The following is a 19407-nucleotide window of genomic DNA, read 5'->3' on the forward strand; positions in this document are numbered from 1 at the left end:
GAAACCTCTGGAGACCTGGGCTCTTGATAGGGGGAGCCCAGCTTAGATGGCAGCTCTATTTTCAGCTGGGTCACATCGTAACCTTGGAGAACTTCCTAGTCCAAGTCCAGGCCATCATCCAGTTCTCTGGCAGCCTGGTACCCTCTGTATGTGTTTTAACAAGTGCTCTGATTTCCTCAAGGCTAGTACCCACCTCGGAGATAACCACACCTAACTTGAATTGTTTTCTATTTTTTTTTTTTTTTCTATTTTCTCCTATGTGGAACTTCTCATGCCTGGAGGACATTTAACCATCTGTTGCCATTTGCTGTTCTGAGGTTTTTTGCTGGATATGACTTTGGTCTTTCTAACTAGACAGTGAGTTCTTTGTCCTTTCTCTGATGCTTCCAGTGGGAGATCAGAAGGACTGGGTTAACACAAGAATGACAGAGTGGTGATGCCTCCACGCCAAGCAGCAAAGACTTATGAGGTTAAGTAGTTATGTGTCCTCTGAACTCCTGTCTCCCCCATCCTGCTTTGGGGGTACCAGGGATCAAACCCAAGGGCAGTCGGCTACTGTGCCACATCCCCAGCCCTATTTTGTATTTTATTTAGATACAGGGTCTCACTGAGTTGCTTAGCACCTCACTGTTGCTGAGTCTGGCTTTGAACTCAATATCCTCCTGCCTCAGCCTCCCAAGCTGCTGGGATTACAAGGGTGTGCCTCCACGACTGGCTGAACTACCTATTTTCATCTGCAACCTAAATTCCTTCCCAGAGAGTGTCAGCCTGGGCCTTCAGCTCCCCCATCATTAGGGCCTAGATGAGTTAACACAGCATTGACCCCTGCCCAAATCGGATTAGCTGTCAGAATCTATAAACTCCATCCTGAGTGCCTACTGTGTACCCATCACTATAAAAGGGCTTCAGAGAAGGAGAGATCACTGGATTCCTACTATCCACAAGTGCACCATCTAGATGGAGAGAGAAATTTACAGGCAAGAGAGTCAGAGCACATCCGAGGATGTGTGGCCACAGCCAGGGCTGCAGAATGTGGTTCAGTTGGCACCAGATGGAAGAGAGTGATGGGGGCTCAACTAGAGGGAAGTAATGCACAAAGGGCACCCCCTTTGAAGGAGGGGAGGATGAGCAGGAGGCAATAGTGAAGCCTGAGTTCTTAACTCTCCAACCCAAGACCTCAATCCCACCTGGGGCATCCTGACACCCACCAGAGATGAATCAGCAACAAAATTGACAAACCCAGACCGAAAATGAGAAGCACTTGTTCCCAGCTCCCACTTCCATTTGCCAGTCTTCTCCCTCCCTCCCCCCTGCCTCTCTCTCTCTCTCTCAGTGGTTGGAATAATTGTGGCCATGAAGTGGCACTTGGATAAAAAGTTTTAAATCTGTTTAAATGTCACAGTGAATAATACTTTGCCCCTATCTTTACCTAATTACATTTCTCTTTGATGATCTAAGGTTAAAAAAAAAAAATTAACTCAAGTCTTCCTAGAATATCAAGGGCAAGGATGCCAAAGATCCAACCTAACCATGTTCCATACTATTTTCTCAGGGGTCCTGCTCCTTTACTGCATTCATTTGAGATACCTGTCTGTATTATTTCATCCTCGATGCTCTGCTGTGGCAGAGGGAGAGGTGAGAGCCTAAGGGATCCAGCTCTGTGCCTTTAAGGGATCAGTGCCTTGGCAGAAGCTGCTTCTGCTGCTGTTTACACAGGTAACTCAGTCATAACAGAACGGGTGTCCTGGCTGTTTCTGCCCCAGCAAGTTGGGGGAAGATGGGACAATTCTCCATATACCTGCCAGAAAGCTGAGAGGTGAGGGATGTACTACTCCCCTAAAAGAAGATAACCTAAATCCAAAATGAGCCAATATCAGGTGGGCTAGAGGAGGGGGTGGGAAACTTGCCTAAGAAAGAAAAAGCTCACCCTGGCCTTGGGTCCTCATATGAAGAGGCACAGAGCAGAGGAACAGTCTTGCAGGGAGCTGGAATGGGCATCTGGAATAGGTGCTCCCATTCATTAACAACTCCACTCCCCCATTCACTCCTGCTCAGGGACTGCTTTTATTTATGTATTGGCTATTATTATTAATAATAATGTGAATAATTGAACACCTGTGAATGATTTACTTGGCCCTGGAGGTGGTGGGGTAATGGCAAGAAGAAGAGGGTAAACCTTGACCCTGTCCTGTGCAGCCCCTCTTTTCCAGCTGCCTTCAGCTGTCTGCCTTCACTTCCCATTGTCATGACTTTGCTTTGAGGGGGTGGGAGGCAGAGAGAAAAAAGAAACCTCAAGTAGGAATTACTCTCCTTAACTCCCCTGTGATGGCAGAAAATATATTCCACTCTGCTGTAAGATCCTTGCATGCACCAGCAATGCAAGATGATGTTGCAAGAGATATTTTAGATAGTTATTAGACTCTGCTGATGTGTCCTGGGAAAGGGGGCTCTCAACCTGGTAAGCGCCTCCACACACACACACACACACACACACACACACACACGCATGCGTGAATGAGCACAGAGTATGGATACAAACAGCATCTGTGCACATGACCAGGCTGCATTCACACAGGCACACAGTCGGAACTAGACATATGCACACAGCTCCTGCCACACACATAAACCCGCCATGTACTCATCAGAGACATGTCCACCTAACTACAGTATATCACAGTTACACCAAGCACTCAGCTATAGCAGGCAGACTCTATATGAAGTTTCTGTTTCATTCCATCAACTTAGGCGATTCTTGGACCAACATATAATACTGGAAGATGTGAGCCCGGGGAAAGCCAGTTACAAAATCAACTATACTTACAAACGACTCCATCAAGCAAAGGCAGGAGAATCTAAAATGAAAGGATGAAGTTCCACAGTTCTCAGAATAGTACTTGCTCTTTGGTTTGGGCCCCCATCATCAGGAAGAGGTTTCCGGAGAGGACTGGGGCTTTGGGGCTGCGAACCTCAGGGTAAGGGAACCTCCGGGCCTCGGCCTCCTCCAGCGCTGGAGAGTACAGCTTTGTGGTTGTATTAAACGGGTTGGCCTGGGTTTTCAGGCTGCTGGGGTTTCATTTGTTTAAATAAAATTTTAAACATAATGACTAGTAACGTAAGGTAATTCATGGATAAGAATAGAAAAGCCCTAAATACCCGAAAGTGGCCAGCCGGGACTCGCCGGGTTAGGCCACCAGCTCCGCCCAGCCGTCCCAGCTCCCAGTCCTGCAGCCCGCAGGGGAGCAGGAGCGTTATTCTAATTGGCCCCCGCTTCGAAAGCCAGGAAAAAAAAAAAAAAAAAACTGTCCTGGAAAAGCAAATGTAGACGAAGGGCTGCAGGTAAACACCATTAAAATGAAAACCTGCTGCCCCAGCCAAGTTCACCACCAGTCTTCGCCCCCAGAGGCGGGGCTGCTCCGCCCGTCTTCCGCGCCTGCCACTCCCTCTCTCGCGCAGCGGGTGTTCCAGCCCCAGTGGGCTTCGTGGGGAGTCCAGCGGGACTGGGGCAGGGCAGCCGGACTCTTGGCTTTATCCCACAGACGCAACTCCCTGCCTCGCACCTCTGGAGCCGGAGGTGCTGCAAACGAAACCCGCAGGGGCAGCGCACGCCGCGCGAGTCAGGGTCCGGCTGTAGCCCGGTTAGCCATTCAGCGGCTTTATTTCTTTGATGGTGAGTTTAGAAAAAAAAAAATTTTTCCAATTTGAACCAGTAAAGCAAACGAGGGCAAAAATTAAGTCGTCCCCCGTGTTGGTTCACCGGCCACCGCGCCCAGCGCCTTCCTCGCTCCTTGGCAGGCGAGCGGGCCCGGGCACTCCGCTCCTACCTTCCTCCCACCAGCTGCTGGCCCAGCCGGCCTCTGCTCTCCGGGACAGGGGAAGCCGTCCGGGACCGAAACACCCACCTCCCGCCTTCGGTGGCGGGCCGGGACGGAGAACGAACCGGGAATCTCTACTCCCCGAACCCCTGGCATGGCCCGTCTGCTCCCCAGCCCCATCCTCCCAGGTGGCTCGAGTGGCAGTAGATGCCAGGTGAGAGGGATAAGATTTGGGTTGCTCTGGAAGGCTGGGGATGCGAGAAGGAAAAAAGCGAAGATAGACACAGACAGGGAGAAACAGGGAGAGCGCGCGCGAGAGCTCTTGTCTACAGATTTATCCACATAATATATATTTATGTAGCTTTTTTTTTTCTCTCTCGACACTGATCAATGCGCACTCGGATCGCTGGGCGGACTCCCTCCAAGCCAGCTCGCTTTTTCTAGTCTAAATAAATAAATAAATAAAGCCAGATGGGAGAAAAAAGCGCCCATTCCACCTCCGCCGCCGCCTTCGCCGCCGCCCCGCCCGCCATCCATGCCTTCGCTTCGCCCGCCTGTCGCCCTAATAGAGCGCAGCTCGGTGGATAACTCCCCCCTACATACCCACATGAAAATGAAAATCAATGTTTTTAAAATAGAAAAAGTTGCACCTGCTGCTATTACAAAAAGAAGCCCCAAAAGGCAAAGAGAAGAGGCCGGCAGCCCGGTTCCTAACAGGCACCCGCTGCCCGCTGCCGCCGGGCCCGGAATCTCAGCGCCTCCCGAAGAGCCATGCGCCTGGCGCTATTTATAGCCGGGGGCCGTCTCGGACTGTACCACCGCCGCTCCGCGGGGCTGCCGACAGGGGAGGCGCGGCAAGGCCGGCGCCGCCCCACGCCGCCCTGCCCCCGGCCGCCGCCCGCCGCTGTGCCGGCTCCCCCCCACCAGCGCGCCCACTCCCGGCCCCCCGCGCTCCCTTCCTCCGCGCGCGCACACTCGCCGCCCCCACCCCTGGTCTGGCTGGGAACTTGAACTGGTCCAGCCTGTTTAAACGGAAAGGACAGAGATCCTGTCTGTTCAATGTAAAAAAGAGAAAAAAAAGAAGAAGAAGAAGAAGAAGCAGAAGAAGAAAAAGAAGAAAGAAAAGAATCAGATCAGACCGAGAAAAGGAGAGAGAGCGAGAAGAGAGAGGGAGGGAGAGAGAGAGGGAGGGGAGAGGAGAGAGAGCGCGAGCGAGAGAAGAGAGGAGAAAGAGAGAGAGAGGGAGAGAGAGAGGGAGAGAGAGAGAGAGAGAGAGAGAGAGAGAGAGTGAGTGTGTGTGTGAGAGAGAGAGAGAGAGCAGAGAACGAGAGGAGAGCGAGGTGTAGAGAAACCGAGGGGGAGAGAACCCGAGTGTGTGTATGCGTGTGCGTGTGTGAGCGCGAGCGAGCGAGTGAGGGAGAGGAGCGAGAGAGTGCGAGCGAGAAAGAATAAAAGGAAAGAAGATTTTCTCTATGTATATAAAGATGGCCACGTTAGCAAACGGACAGGCTGACAACGCGAGCCTCAGTACCAACGGGCTCGGCAGCAGCCCGGGCAGCGCCGGGCACATGAACGGATTAAGCCACAGCCCGGGGAACCCGTCGACCATTCCCATGAAGGACCACGATGCCATCAAGCTGTTCATTGGGCAGATCCCCCGAAACCTGGATGAGAAGGACCTCAAGCCCCTCTTCGAGGAGTTCGGCAAGATCTACGAGCTTACGGTTCTGAAGGACAGGTTCACAGGCATGCACAAAGGTGAGTGCACCTTTCCCTCCCAACTTTGCCAGGGAGAAGGAGCGGGCAGGCGGCCGATCGGCCGGCGACTGACGAGCGGGAGATGGGCGAGAGGGAGCCGCGGGCGGGCGGGCGCCGAAGAGGGAGGCGCTCGGGCAGCGGAGACCTGAGCTGGGGTGCGTGGGGGAGCTGCTCGCTGGGGCAAAGCTTGGTTTTGGGGGAGAAGCTGATAGGAGCTGTGCCATGGGGAGAGCAGCGGGAGCAGAAGATGAAGAGAAAGAGGGGATGGTGGGGGAAATGGGGCTTGGGTTTTTGAGTAAAGCGACTTGAAAGATTGGGATAGGGACTGCTGCACCGGGCGAGACCTGGACGCTGAGCGGACTGGCAGGCGCTCGCGGGCCAGGGACCTAGGGTGCTGTCCATCGCCGTGGTGCTGAAAATACTACAGGAGATGGTCTCCTCATCCTCAGCTCTGGGCCAGAGTAGCAGGAGCACAGCCGTCTAAAAGGGAGAGAGGTGACAAATTCAAAGAAATATATTTTTATTTTGCCATTAATTTTACAGTAAACTCTCCATATCGAGCTGTGTGCCTCAATAATCTGGTTGTTGTGTGAGTGGTGGTGTGGAGAGTGGGGGGAAGGGGGTAGCTTGAATGTTTGAAGGAAGGAGTAATAAAACCTAAGGCAAGAATTAGCAAGGACCCTGTCATCCCCTGGGTGGAGTGGGGGTCTGGGAAAACTGGATAGTCCCTTTCCCAGGAAAGCTGAGCTTTGGGGGGAAAATCGTATGTGTGTGCAAGATATGCTTTTTGAAGGGTGCACCCGAATTTATCCCAAACTCACCATGCAGAGAGCTTTATAGTATATTACTGCTCCCTTGAAGCAATTATTGCTAGTGAGTGCTTGGGGGAGGGGGAGACAAAATAATCAAAGAATTAAAACCTAACAACTTTTTAGGAAAGTGGTCATGGGAATTGTCTGCAGTCTGCCTGTTTTCTCCTTGTTTTATTATCTTTAAGGCAGAGCCCCAAATGTGTTCAGTTGTAGAATGTGTGTGGGTGGCTGGTGGGTGACGAAATTAGCCCAGTGCTCCGCTCCCTAACAGTAATGTATAGGATGTGCAGCGGGGATTAATCGGTGCTGGAGCTGTGTGGGCAAGTTAAATGCTTTCTGAGAGAGATTGATCGCCAGGCAGGGAAGGAGCACGGGGCTAAGGAAGTTGTAGGGGATGTGTATGGACGTTCCGTTTTTAATAAACAGTAGTGTGGAGAACCGCCGAAGATGCTGTGTTAGAGCTGGTGGTTTCAAAGATGAAAACACACGTACACCCACCCCCACATAGAGAGCAGCCTCATCCTTGGCCACAAATGGGCTCTGAACAGAGCTGATCCTCTAGCACATTAGGTGCAGGGCGCAAAGCTGTCTGGCTCTCTAAGCAGCAGTGGTTTTCACTACCACAACCACCCTCCTTCTCCAGCCCTCCCTTCATCCGAATACTAAACAGAGCTCCAAACTCTTCATAGTTGGAGTCCCAGAGAGCAGTTTTTATTGGCTTTAGCATCTTCCAGCTTGCCTGCTGAGGAGTAAATCTTAAAGTTAATGGCATGTTGAGTAGCACAAAAACACAGCAGAATGGAAATATACTGGGTTTGTTGGGGTGGGGTGATGGTGGGGGCTGTAATGGAAAGAGAAACCAACCTTTATCCAATATGGAGAAAATGCCTGTCTGTTCAAAAGACAGATTGAAAAGGTGGAGTGGGGAGGCAGTCTTCAAAATAGTCAAAGAAAAAAAAAAAAACACTTTCCCCTCCCTCTCAAGTGAATCATATCTTTGTAGTTTTTCCCTTTCCAATCAAGCTCCCTAGAAGCTAATCAAGGTTTGTATCAAACCTTTGTCATTCTAATACATCCCCAGTTTTAAAAATAGTAATAATAAAAATTTTAATAGCATAGGTAGGGAAGTCTCTTGCCCATCTTAATGATCAGTTCTTGTGGTAATTTAAGATTTCAAACTTGAAAGAATTTAGAACCCACTATAGGCAAAAGACAGTTGTGAGGATCTGGGTGTCCTGTGGGATCTGAACTGGAGCATTTCATTTGCTTCTTTATTTAAAATGAAATAAACTTTAACAATATTTCTTGGTCTCTTCTCAACAATCACTTGCTGATATTACTTTGTTTTTGATGTAATGAGGACTCTCTGGTATTATAGTAAAGAAGTAGAAATTTTATCATTTGTATCAGGGAGATAGAGAAGGCTATTATATGTATATATCATATACATATCTATATGTAGCTATCTATATATAGATATGTATATGATGTATATACACATATCATATATACATATATATAACCCTCCAGAATTCCTAGGACAGGAAAAACTTCATTTTCTAAATAATTCCTCTCCCAAACTGTCTCAGTCAGTGACAGGCAGGCCCGTTGGCTCCGGCACACTGGGTGCTTCGTTGTCGCAGCTCACCCGTCAGCCTGAGCATATATCTTTCCTTATGAAACTTCCTGCCTCTCCATCCCTTTGATTTTTCGAGTTGAGGTTGGGGCACAGTGTCCCTAGCAGTGCCTGGAAGCTCCCAGAGAGCTGAATAAATGAGACCGTTTCCAAGGGCTGGTTTATTCAGTCCTAGTAGAGTTTGAACTCCTCCTTCAGTGATGCAGCCTGATTTATTAGCTAATCCTTATAAAATAAGCCTCTGGCCACCTTAAAAAATTACATGCTTGCCATTGGTGATTAATTACTGTTAAGTCAAAAAGCATGATGAGGTTTGAAGAATGAGGATTGCATTTGGCTTCTAGATTTCCCCCATTTGTACATTGACAACGTGAGTCTAGGGTAGAATCATGCCTTTGTTAAGCCTGGTTTCAGGGCATGTTTGTGACTCTTGCTCTCCCCTTCTTGAATGTCTAACTTCTAATGAATCATTCTGGGTTAAAATTGAGAGACCCAACAGGGTACTGGCCTCCAGCATGGATGGCATATGTATGTTATTGGTTTTTAAAAAGCAGTAAAAACTAAATGAAATGCATGAGATTTCAGGTGGGTATCCATTTGTTGGGCACCTGCCATTTCAGGTAACTAAAGAAAGAAGGAGTTCTAAGGGTTAATGGAATACCTGCCATGCGTAGAGTGCACCTTAAAAGGCAATTACTCCAGTCAAATTGGGAGTCTGTGGAGGAGGGAGTGGGTGGGTGTTGTGGAGAAAACCCAGCTATGTCTGAGAAAGGCTGTTGGGCTGGGAAGTAGCAAATAGCAGCTGTGGACCAGGGTAATTACTGTAAAGGTATATTTACCCCCTGGAGACCAGCAAGCATTGGGGAGAGGGGGATCTGGGTGCTGGGCAGAGGCAGAAAGGAAAAAAAAAAAAAGCCCCAAATCAAAATTCAAAGAAACAACACCCCAGGAAGAAAAGCCACTTTAATGCAAACTCTCCGGTTAACTCAGTCTTCTTTTCTCCCCCATTGGACGCACTTTTCAAAAGATTGTTTTTCTGGCCTGCAAAAAGAAAGACATTTTACTATTGATTAAAGAAGAGCGAGGCAAATTCCCTGGGTAGCTGTAGAAATGAGCTGAGGACCAATTTTGACCCTTTTTGTAGAATTTTTCTTCCTTGAAGAAGGGAACAGATCACCCACTAGTGTACTTCTCCTCTTCTCTCATTTTTAATTTACTTCTCTATTCTTTTTATTTTCTGGAGAACAAATACAGGCAATGACCAAAGATACATATATACAAACACAAATACACACACACACACACACACACACACAGAGTGGATCACACATGAATAAGCCGGCAATCCATTCATAACTTTGGTCCTGTCTAGCAGGATAGGAGGCAGCAAAGACTGAGTTACTGGGAGACATAAAGACTAGTGCTCTCTGGATAGCCATATTATAATGCATTATCTTTGAAGTCATTTAAGTCCAATTTAAGTGGTATTTAGTATAATATTTATGAATTAATGTAATATAAACATAGGGCTGTCCCCAAAGGTTTAAACAGCCTTTACTACTGATGTGTGCTTGTTCCCAGAGCCTGCGATGCATTTTAATCTAAACAGCTAAGTCCCTATCATAGTACCTCCTGTTATCCGTTCAGAGCAGATCTGTGCCTGGGTAACTACTCTGCCTTGAGATTTCCCCCACTTCATGGAGGAAAATGTACTCAACTGACAGTCTGGGCAGGGCGGGGGTTCCCAACCCAGAAGCCACAGCTGCAGGGACATCAGCCCCTTGGACTTTCACACTACATCCAGAAGGAGGGTGGAGACAGAGTAAAGGAACCTTCTGTGGATTTAGCTCCGGAAAGTGTATCATTTTCAGATATGCTCACCATCAGCTGCATAAGCTCCTGTTTCCCACCTGAGTAGGAAGTGCCTGAAGCCCCTTGATTTAGGGTGTGACCAGAAAAAACTGGAAAGATAAGGTCTATTTTTATGTTTTGGTGATTTGTGACTATCTTCATGAAATTACACTTTATGTTTGCATTTAAATGCAACAATTTTCAGAATATTGCATCTCCACCTCTCAACTTTAGCGGAGATATCTCATAGGTGAATTAAAACCACGAGGCTGTGTCTGATTTCTGTTTTAAAATGAGTCTAACAGTGAAGTTAAAGTATCAGCATCAGCTCAAAAAGATGAACTTTTTCTTAATTACTTTGGAAAATTAAAAGTCATTTTTTTGTACAGGAAAAAAGACTAGCCGAATGACTGGTTACATACCTATAGTTTTTAAAAGAAAGATTTGCATTGCCAGATATAGAGAAAATAGAATACACAGCATATGAAAACAAGAAAATCACTTTTAAAAAATAAGTTTTACCAAAGAAAACGATCAGTAGCAACCATTACAAGACTAAAGTGTATCAAGGCAACAGCCAACATTTAAAAAAAAAAAAATCCTCCAAATTCCAGATGTTGATGTGTTTTATTTAAAAGAAAAGAAAAAAATTATTAGGAAATTATTGCTTTATTTAGGAGACTGGTGGTTATTTTTATTTGTGCATAATTTTATTTGTCTTTAAAACAGACTTTCTCAGAATCAACACAACAGAAACAAATTAGCAGGCACCTGTGTACTTAATATGTATTCATGTACAAACACGACTAAGTGCATCCCACACATATGAAAACCAGGGCTGGCCTAGATTTCACTGTAACTCAACAGAGAAATATTAACACTTTCGACCTCCACTCCTAGGCTTTAACCAGAAGTCTGGATTGGGCGGAAAGAAGCCCCTTGGCATACTGTCACTCCCCTCATCACCTGTTCCGGTTGGCTGAATATCTGTGGCTTCTGGGACACAAAGCAAAATAAAACAAAAACAAAAGCTTTTCTTGAATGAACTCAGAGCTTGAAAACAACCCAAAGGAAAACAGTTACAAAATTTTATGCCATAGATGTGCCCCCACATACAGTCATATTGTAAATTTCTCAGAGTTCTTTCAAAGAGCTGTTTTCTTGGGGGCAATCCTAATGCCCCGTGACCTCAACACTCCAGCAGCTTGCTCATGGCCATCCTCATCACTACTATTAGCAACCTCATCCTCATCATTATAGCTTATATACTAGGAGAGAGAGGGGCTGCCTGCCGAGTGATGGCCAGGGAAATAGCTGAGGACACTATCACATTGGTTGAGAAAAGAGCTGGTCCCAACTTTGTCTGAGATGAATTTGAGGAAAACTGCCGACTTCACATCTTCCACATCATCAAGAAATGGTCAGCTTCCAAGTTGACTGAGAAGGGATTTCAGTTAAAGAGGATGTAAGGTGAACTTCCTGTGGAGGAGAGGGAGATGTAACAAGAGAATGAGGCCCAGTGTCACAGGCAGGAAAACTGAAAGTTCTAGGGTCCACATGCCAGCAGGAAATTGGGCATACTGGTTGACGGTGGCCGAAACTGCAGCAGCTCCTGAACTTGGACAGGGAATCCCAAGTGACATGCAAAGGTAGAGGGTGTGAAAACCAGTGTGTCTGTGCATACCAGAGGGTAGAGGGAGAGAAGATGCTGCAGCCTATGTGGGTGTTGTTGGTGTGTGTGTGTGTGTGTATGTGTGTGTGTGTGCACGTACGCGCATGTGTGCACGTACGCGCATGTGTGCACATGCAAGAATGTAAGTGGTATGAAGATGATCTTGGGGCAGTTTTATGTTGCAAGGTGATATGCAGAATCAGGAAGAAGTGTGATGAAGGAAAGGGGAGAATTGGGAGAGAAGGACACTGTCCACATTTTTATATACATCTTCTGGCTGGAACTCATGGCTGGGGTCTGTCAATGATCCAAGTTCCAGTGTGGAGGTGTGCTCTTTTTTATCTGCCTGATTTCCCTACCCAGCCATCCAGGTTTGGGAGAGAATCTCATCCTCATCCCCCACCCCATCACTCTTTGAAGTCTGGCCTGCTTTTTCTCACCCATTGACTCATTTTAGAAATGACCTTCCATCTGGAATCTGAGTGGCCAGCCTCAGAGCCCAGCTCTCTGCAGGACTAATTTTCACCACCCACTGCCTCCCTACCCCACCACTGGCCCCTGCATCCCAGCCTACTTTCCTCTTGCAGAGTCAGTCTCTCTCTCTCTCTCTCTCTCTCTCTCTCTCTCTCTCTCTCTCACACACACACACACACACACACACACACACAGTACTTGACAGGCTTAGTCAAGACAGGTTTCAAACAAAATGCTGCATTTTCCCTAAACACAAGTAGGGTGTGGCAGACACACAGCCACACTCCTTTTGGGCTCTCTATAATAAGAGAAGCCCCTATTTATGTCTGTCTTTTCTAAGCCCTTTAAATTCACAGCCTCTCCAAGAATCACAGAAAGCATCCTGTGTCACCCAGAGAGCCTAGGGGACTGGACTAGAGCCCACCTTCCAACTTAGCTGTAGCACCTTTCATCATCAATTCTCCTTCTTCTCTTTCTCTGAAGAGACTCAACCCCAGATGGGGCCTAATAAATAAGGAAAATGTTCTAATTGGCCATATAAGGATGCAGTTAAAGGTGCTGGGGCAGAAAGACAATTACAGGGATAAAAAAAGGCAGCAGAGGGATTTCCTGAGTTGATGTACTTGCCCTTAGAGCTTCCTCCACTTCCACCCATCAAGTTCCAAGTGGCCCTTGGATAGGTATAAAACCCGAGCCACAGACCTCCCCACAGGAACCAGCAAGGCTGCTGGTGGGAAAGCCCAGGGGTAATGCCCTGATTTCTGAATCCCTCAAGAGTAGAAAAGGATGCTTTCGGGATTATACATTCACAGTTTCTCCCCTTTCACTTGCTCCACATTTGGTTTCTCTTATCCTTCCTTGTATCTCCCTTCCAGCATGAGCTGACTGAGACTCTCAAACAGAGCATTGCCAGCAGTCCCACTCAGGAACAAAACCTATGTGGTCATCTGCAAGATGTAAATAAATGGGTGCTTTCATAGAGGCAGATGTAGTCCTGGTTCTGTGAGGACAGATGGCCAAAAATATTGATCAAACTCAGGAAAAAAATTTGATAATGAAATGGCCTCCCACAAGAGTTTAATTGACAGAGACTTCCAAGGCCAGCTCTAGACAGTGCATAAACTGACCATGATGTTACTTTATTGCAATACACTCTGCTTTAATTAATTATCACCTTTGTTAAAAAGTGGCTACAGATCAACGGCTTCTAGATACTTGATAATACTAACAAAGCCCCTGATGCCTTGGGCTGCCCCACAGCTGGCCAGTGAGACCAGCAAGTTTCTTGTTTGTTTTCCTCTTCTCTGTTGACTTCCCTCTTTGTTAAAGACAGACGTTCTTGCGGCAGATCTGCTCTGTCCTAGGACCAGGATTATGAGCTGCATAGTCTGTCAAGGGCATGGGACTGCAATTCAGCAGCTATTTCTAAAATAACAAAATTCAGACTAGTCCACCTTAGAATCTATCTGATGGAAATGGGGATTGTGTCAATAGAAGGAAAAAAAGAGTTTGGAAATGGGGTTTATAAAAGAGGGGTGTGGGTGTGTGTGTGTGTGTGTGTGTGTGTGTGTGTGTGTGTACATGCACCAGGGACTTTGTGCACATCCACATAAATATTATGGGATCGATACATTTCCCATCCACTGCCCACACCTCTTAACTTCTCCCTCCCGTGACTTGAGCACCTGTGCCACTGTGGTATTTCATGCTGAGAAATGCACGCAGCTGAAGCATGCATAGATGATGCTGTATTGAACCAAATTGTTGTTTGGATTCAGTTGTGAAGTCTTCTTGCCCACTGAAGGACCGCTCGCCTGGGCTATGTGATACCTAAAGAATCCACTTTTATGATGGGAACTGCACTCCTTGGAGTCCCCCAAACCTACAAACTGATAGGTGACTTATTTGAAAGCAACCCGTGGAGTTGTTCTAGGCAGATTTGAATGCCATACGTGGCTGTTTGTTCATTATTCTAATTTAATGATGCAGTCACACCTAATTAATCCATGTCTGGTTTATTCATACACTATGTCTGAGGATCCAAAAGATCTCTCTAGCTAGCCAGCTTCCCTTCACAGGGACAAGCAAGGGGGCATCCCCGACAAGTGAGCATGTCTGGGTTCAAGCAGGATGGGATCACTATAGAATGAGCCAATAGAGGCATGGTCCCTGATGCCACTGTCCACAGGAAGGCATGATAGCAGCCACAGAGATACATAGCAATGAGCTCTGCATGCCTGTGTACACACACACAAAAGTATGCCTTCTGCCATGGAATTCCACAGACACGCTCCCTTCTCATAGGCAGCAGGCCACACCCCACCATGCAATCAACAAGGCTGGTGGCATGTCAAGCGTCATTTTGGGGGGACTTTGGTGCAGACAGTCAAGAGGTTGAGCTGAGCCGACCTCCTTCCTTCTGGCCTTAAGAAAGTGGAGTCAGATTAATTGCTGACAGTATACATACAGATAAAGAGACTGAGGCTGGAAGTAGCCTGCGTCCCAAGTACAGCCTGCAGCATGGCCTTCAGTGAACCTTCCAGTGGCTGGTTCTGGCCAGACAGCTCCCAGTGAATTCTGTCTCTTGCCTGGCAGGTAAATTGAGAGAAAGAGGCATCAACCTAATAATATCCTTATAAAGCCAAGCCTCCTCGCGCAAGTCCTGGGAGACAAGAGGCATCCAAAGATCAAACACTACATCACAGTGTATTTGTAGGAATTCTCTGATTCTGCTACCTCCCTATAATGCTTTAATTGACTATTTGATCAGCTCTAAAAGGGCCGGTGTTCAAGACAGACTCACTCATACACACTAATACACACACTTACATGCACACTCAGGTATATATGAACACACTGGCATGCCCACGCACATACATCCACCATAAAAGTATGTGCACACAAGCATTCTCTTACACACCACATGCCATCATGTTCACACCAGTTCATCCAACATGGGTAGATTTTCACAGGAGATGCTTGAAGGGGAGTGAAAAGCACACACCTAAGATTGTACACGTCCTTCCAGTAATGTGCTTATCAATACCTTTTAAAGAAATGTGACAGCCAGCCCAGAGTGATTCAGTTGTGTGGACAAAGGTCAGCATATAGATATCCATTATTAATAATATCAATATCTTGGTTGACCAATATAACCAGAAACTGTATCATGTCGCTGCTGATGGGCGAGGTTGGGAGGACTCCGCAGCAATAGCAGGAAATTACGCCCATGTAAAATTAATCATATTGACTGGTTCTAAGAATATACGGGGAGGCAACAATGTTGGTAGTGCTTGAATGGTAGAAGAGGGGACCTTGTTCCCAGAGGCTTCATGAACTCCCAGGGGGAAACCAGCAGGGATGGAGGTGTTCCATGTGACAAGTGAGAACAGTCTCCCTTATCCGGCCTCTGCTTTTCAACAGGGTGAGGTGGAGGAGAAGTGTTCTCTGAACAGGAAAAGAAAGAAATCGGATCCCCTAACCATTCTCCATCCAACATATCTATATCTTTCTGTCCAATCAATATCTGGCTTGGCTTGGTCTCACCGGATGAGACACAGAGAGCATCCTTGCCCCTGCTGTGGGAAGAGGTCTATCTCCAAGGGAGTGGTGAGAGCAGTGTCCCTGTTTACATGGTAGGATACTGGCCATGGGAGATGTCATTGTGCACTCTGCAGATTGGGTGTCCCAGAAAGAAATGCACCCAATCAGATCAATTACCATGATTGAGTTCTTAGGACCACAGCCTCAGGCTGCAGTTCAGTCAGCATTGCTGGTGGGGGTGGGAATGTTCTGGACTTTGGAGACCTGCTTCTTACTGAGGCTCACCTCTCATTGTAGTGAGTGAGAAGGAGAGGGAAAGCCATGTTTCCTTGGCCTTGGAAATCCCTTGGTGAATGCACCATCCCTCATTCCCTTGCCCACTAAAGCCTCAGCTCAGAATGTCCTTGACCCTGTATATTACCTGGAGGTATCTCAGAATGGAAGAGAGCAAGCTCAGGGAGTGTCTCCAGGGACAACCAAATGCCCAATAGGCTTTTCTAGGTTCTCAGAGACCCCTTTAAGGCAGCTTGGGGGACGCCTGCTTTAGAGGTCCATCGTGGGATGATGATAAATCCAAGAGGGGCTGCCAGCCCAGAGCAGTGGCACTTACTTGCCTGTAATCCCAGTCACCTTCGGAGGCTGAGGCAAGAGAATCACAAGTTCAAGTCCAATCTCAGCAATTTAGCAAGACCCTGTCTCAAAACAATATATATTTTTTTTTTCTTTTAAAAGGGTTTAGAGTGTAGTACTTGCCTACTGTATGTCCTGGGCTCCACCCTCCAGGACTACAAACAAATGAGGAGAGAGCAGGTAAGAGCTAGTGGAAAAGCCTTTAATTGGAAAGGAGGGTGAGGAAACAGATGCCCGTGGCTGAGGTGGGAGGTGGAGACCTCTTGCGGAAGGGCGCTTCTTTTCCATAAGGAATGGCGCTCGGTCTGCAGTAGACAGGCTACATCGGATCCTCCTACACCCGCCTAGCCGGCCATCAAGGGGCAGGTCTCCTGGCTGCAAGCACACTCAGAGTTTCCCCCAGACTCTTACACCCAGCAGGAGGGATCAAGCCACCTGGAGGGTCACGGTCATTCCTTCCCCAGGGCGCCCTACCCAGTCTCCCTTGCTGAGCCCCAGCCAGTTCCCAGAGCTTGGGACTGACTCCTGGCTGGGTGTATGGGGAGGGCGGGTCCTGGTGCCAGAGCTCCGACCTCCCCCAGAAGTGTCCTGTCCCCTCTCCAGTCACAAGGCTTGGGTGTAAGTAGCATCAGGAAGAACAAACGGTTGCGTGGAAGCCCGGGAACTCCTTTAGACATTCTTTCCATCCATTGGGGAGGAGTCCCCAAACTGTGTGGGGAGAAGGACTCCTCTCCTCCGGCTGTCGCCTGCCCTCTGACGGTGAGAGGAAGAACTCTCTGCGCACTGCCGCGGGCCCCTGAAACCAAGACGCCCTGTGCCTGCCGCAGTCCAGGCTCCGCCCCAGCCGTGGAGCTGTAGGTCCGTCCCCGCCCTCACGCCACTCCCTCAGGTGAGAGTTGGCTGCCCCTGAAACCCGCAGGTCTCTGCCAGGTGGCTGATGTGGGACCCTGGGTTAGTTCCCTCGCTTGCCAAGTTAGGACTGGGCCTAAGGCTCCAGCAAAATCGGACACACACAAGAGAACCAGAAAATCCAAAAAGTGTTGTCTCTGTACCTATGTGAGTTTGGTTTCGTTTAAATCATAAATAATTGCAGTCTGTGGTTTAGTTTGAGTTTTATTCTGAATTCCATATGTTGGGGAGGTACCATATGTCAGAAGAGGCACCGGAATCTTTTCCAAACTTAGGGGCCAAACTTGCTACTTCCCTCAACTTCTGCAAAAAAAAAAAAAAAGAAAGAAAGAAAGAAAGAAAAAGAAAAGAAAAATCTCCAAATTTTCCCACAAGAGGCACAGGAGCAAACACTGCACCTGAAGAAAAGTGTAGGCCTTAGTGAGGGTTGATGGAGTAGTGATCAGTGGAACACCTGCCACCCGGGTCCTGTTCCTGCCTATTTACCACGGGAGTGAGGGACCAGAGGCAGGAGAGTCGCCATGGTTTGTTTTGGGCTTTATTTTCTTTTCCAGTGGTTTTACTGAAAAAAAAAATAATAATAATATCTTCCTCTGTACCGTCGTCTTGACTATTTCAATAAGCAAATGGTTAGACTTATTTTACACTAAATACTGTTGGAATTCTGTTGAGCAAATTTGGGAATCCCTTGAAAGGAGGAGTAAGGGGCGAGGCCTGGGTTCAGGCAGCCAAGTTGGGATTCCAGGGAGAAGAGGGGAAGGATAGAGGGTACCCTAGAGGGAAGTGTGTGGGTGGGCTGCTGTGAGTGATCCTTGGGCAGACCAGGTCACAGTGGAGGCTCAGAAGGGACTGCTCTTCTGAAAGGGAGACCTCGATGTCCAGGGGGACCCAGCTGAAACAAGTGGGGAGCCATCAGGAAAGGCCATACATGCAGGCTACCCTCATCCAGCTAGAGCCAGCAGGAGCTTGACTTCTGTTTCCTCCTGGTGTGATACCTTGTCTGTTCCCCGTGCCACCTCCAATGCCCTAGTTTGTTTTTCCCTTCGTTTCTCGGGTTTCTCTGCAAAACATTAACTCTGAATGTTCTGTCCTCATCTCAGCTGAGCTAGTGATTAGGAGGGCTGGTCATAGCAGAGGCCATGCGGCCAGGAGAATGTTCCACAGACCAGCAAAGCCGGAGGAGGGGCCTGCTGGGAAAGCGAGGCATCACTGATCTAACTGCATTTGGCCTCTGGGATGCCCTGGCACTCCCAGCTCTTTTCTCTAGTGCATGGGCAATCTTTCCTGCAAGCAGGGAAAGAGAATGGGGAAGTATGTCATGCCCTGCCACCAGAAGCCCCCAGGACTGATGGGGGAGACATAGGCCTCTCTCAGAGAGGCACAGATTCAAAACAACTCAGTCACCCTGAGTGAGTGTCAGGCCCTGACCTCGGAAAGTGAGGGACCCAGTCTCACCACCACAAGGTAACTGGAAGTGGTAGGAGGTGGCAACCCCACAGACACAAAACTGCCACTGCAAATGTCCTATGTGGGGAATGTGGCAACCCCCAAAAGACAAGTTCTCAGGTAGGGGGAATTAGGAACTTGGAGCCAGGTCCCCAGGTAGAGAGGGACAGCAAAAACCCAAGCAAGCAGATGGGGAGAAGAAGGCACAGGAGACTGGAGAGCTGACAGGTCCGAGTGTTTTGTTTCATTCCATTATGTTTTGTTTTTGTCCCACTGCATTGAAGTCTCATTCTCAGGCTGGTGGACAAAGGAGTTTCTCCTTTTGAATAAATGCAGACCCACTGCCAGCCGGGCTGAGGGAGAAGGCAGGCAGTTACTTCCAAGGAAATCAGTGACACACACAGGACCTGCCAGGGCTGTCCTTGCTCCTCACCTGCTTTGGGGCTGCAGTGTCCTTCAGCTGTCCCAATTGCAGCCCACTTGGGCTGAGAAATTACTCATAGAATATTTAAACCGTGGCCATTTTCCCTGTCACCGAGGCAGGCATCCAGATTGCCCCCACAGGCTCACTTAGACCAAGGTCCCCAGCGATACGCCAAGGGGTTTTGGGATTGGAATCTTCCCGCACCCCACGCCCCTCCTCTGCACCGCCCCAGTGCAGGAATGGCTGGATGGCAGCCAGGCAGTGAGGATGAAGCTGGGGACAGAGTTTCCTGGGGTGACACTGGTCTTACAGCTGTAGGAATCTTGGCAGGGCCTGGGAAGAACTGCTCCCAGAGTGGACAGCACACATGGGCAAGGGTGCCGAGAGCTCCTGGGTAGCCCATGCCCTGTAGGAGAGAAGTTGGCTGCCTCTCCCATTTT

General features: G+C 48.1%; 1 protein-coding gene across 26 annotated transcripts in view; it reads left to right on the forward strand.

The window, feature by feature from the left end:
- The first annotated feature begins 5284 nt into the window (after positions 1 to 5284).
- The window catches only part of Celf4 (CUGBP Elav-like family member 4), a 291753-nt gene continuing 277630 nt past the window's right edge, over positions 5285 to 19407 (forward strand). For all 26 annotated transcript variants that reach the window (XM_076836608.2, XM_076836627.2, XM_076836609.2 and 23 more), the window contains exon 1: positions 5285 to 5570. In XM_076836608.2, coding sequence (XP_076692723.1) covers positions 5285 to 5570 — 286 coding nt within the window. The remainder of the gene's footprint in view (positions 5571 to 19407) is intronic.

This window comes from Callospermophilus lateralis, chromosome 17 (genome assembly GCF_048772815.1).
Source record: "Callospermophilus lateralis isolate mCalLat2 chromosome 17, mCalLat2.hap1, whole genome shotgun sequence".
Lineage (NCBI taxonomy): Eukaryota > Metazoa > Chordata > Mammalia > Rodentia > Sciuridae > Callospermophilus > Callospermophilus lateralis.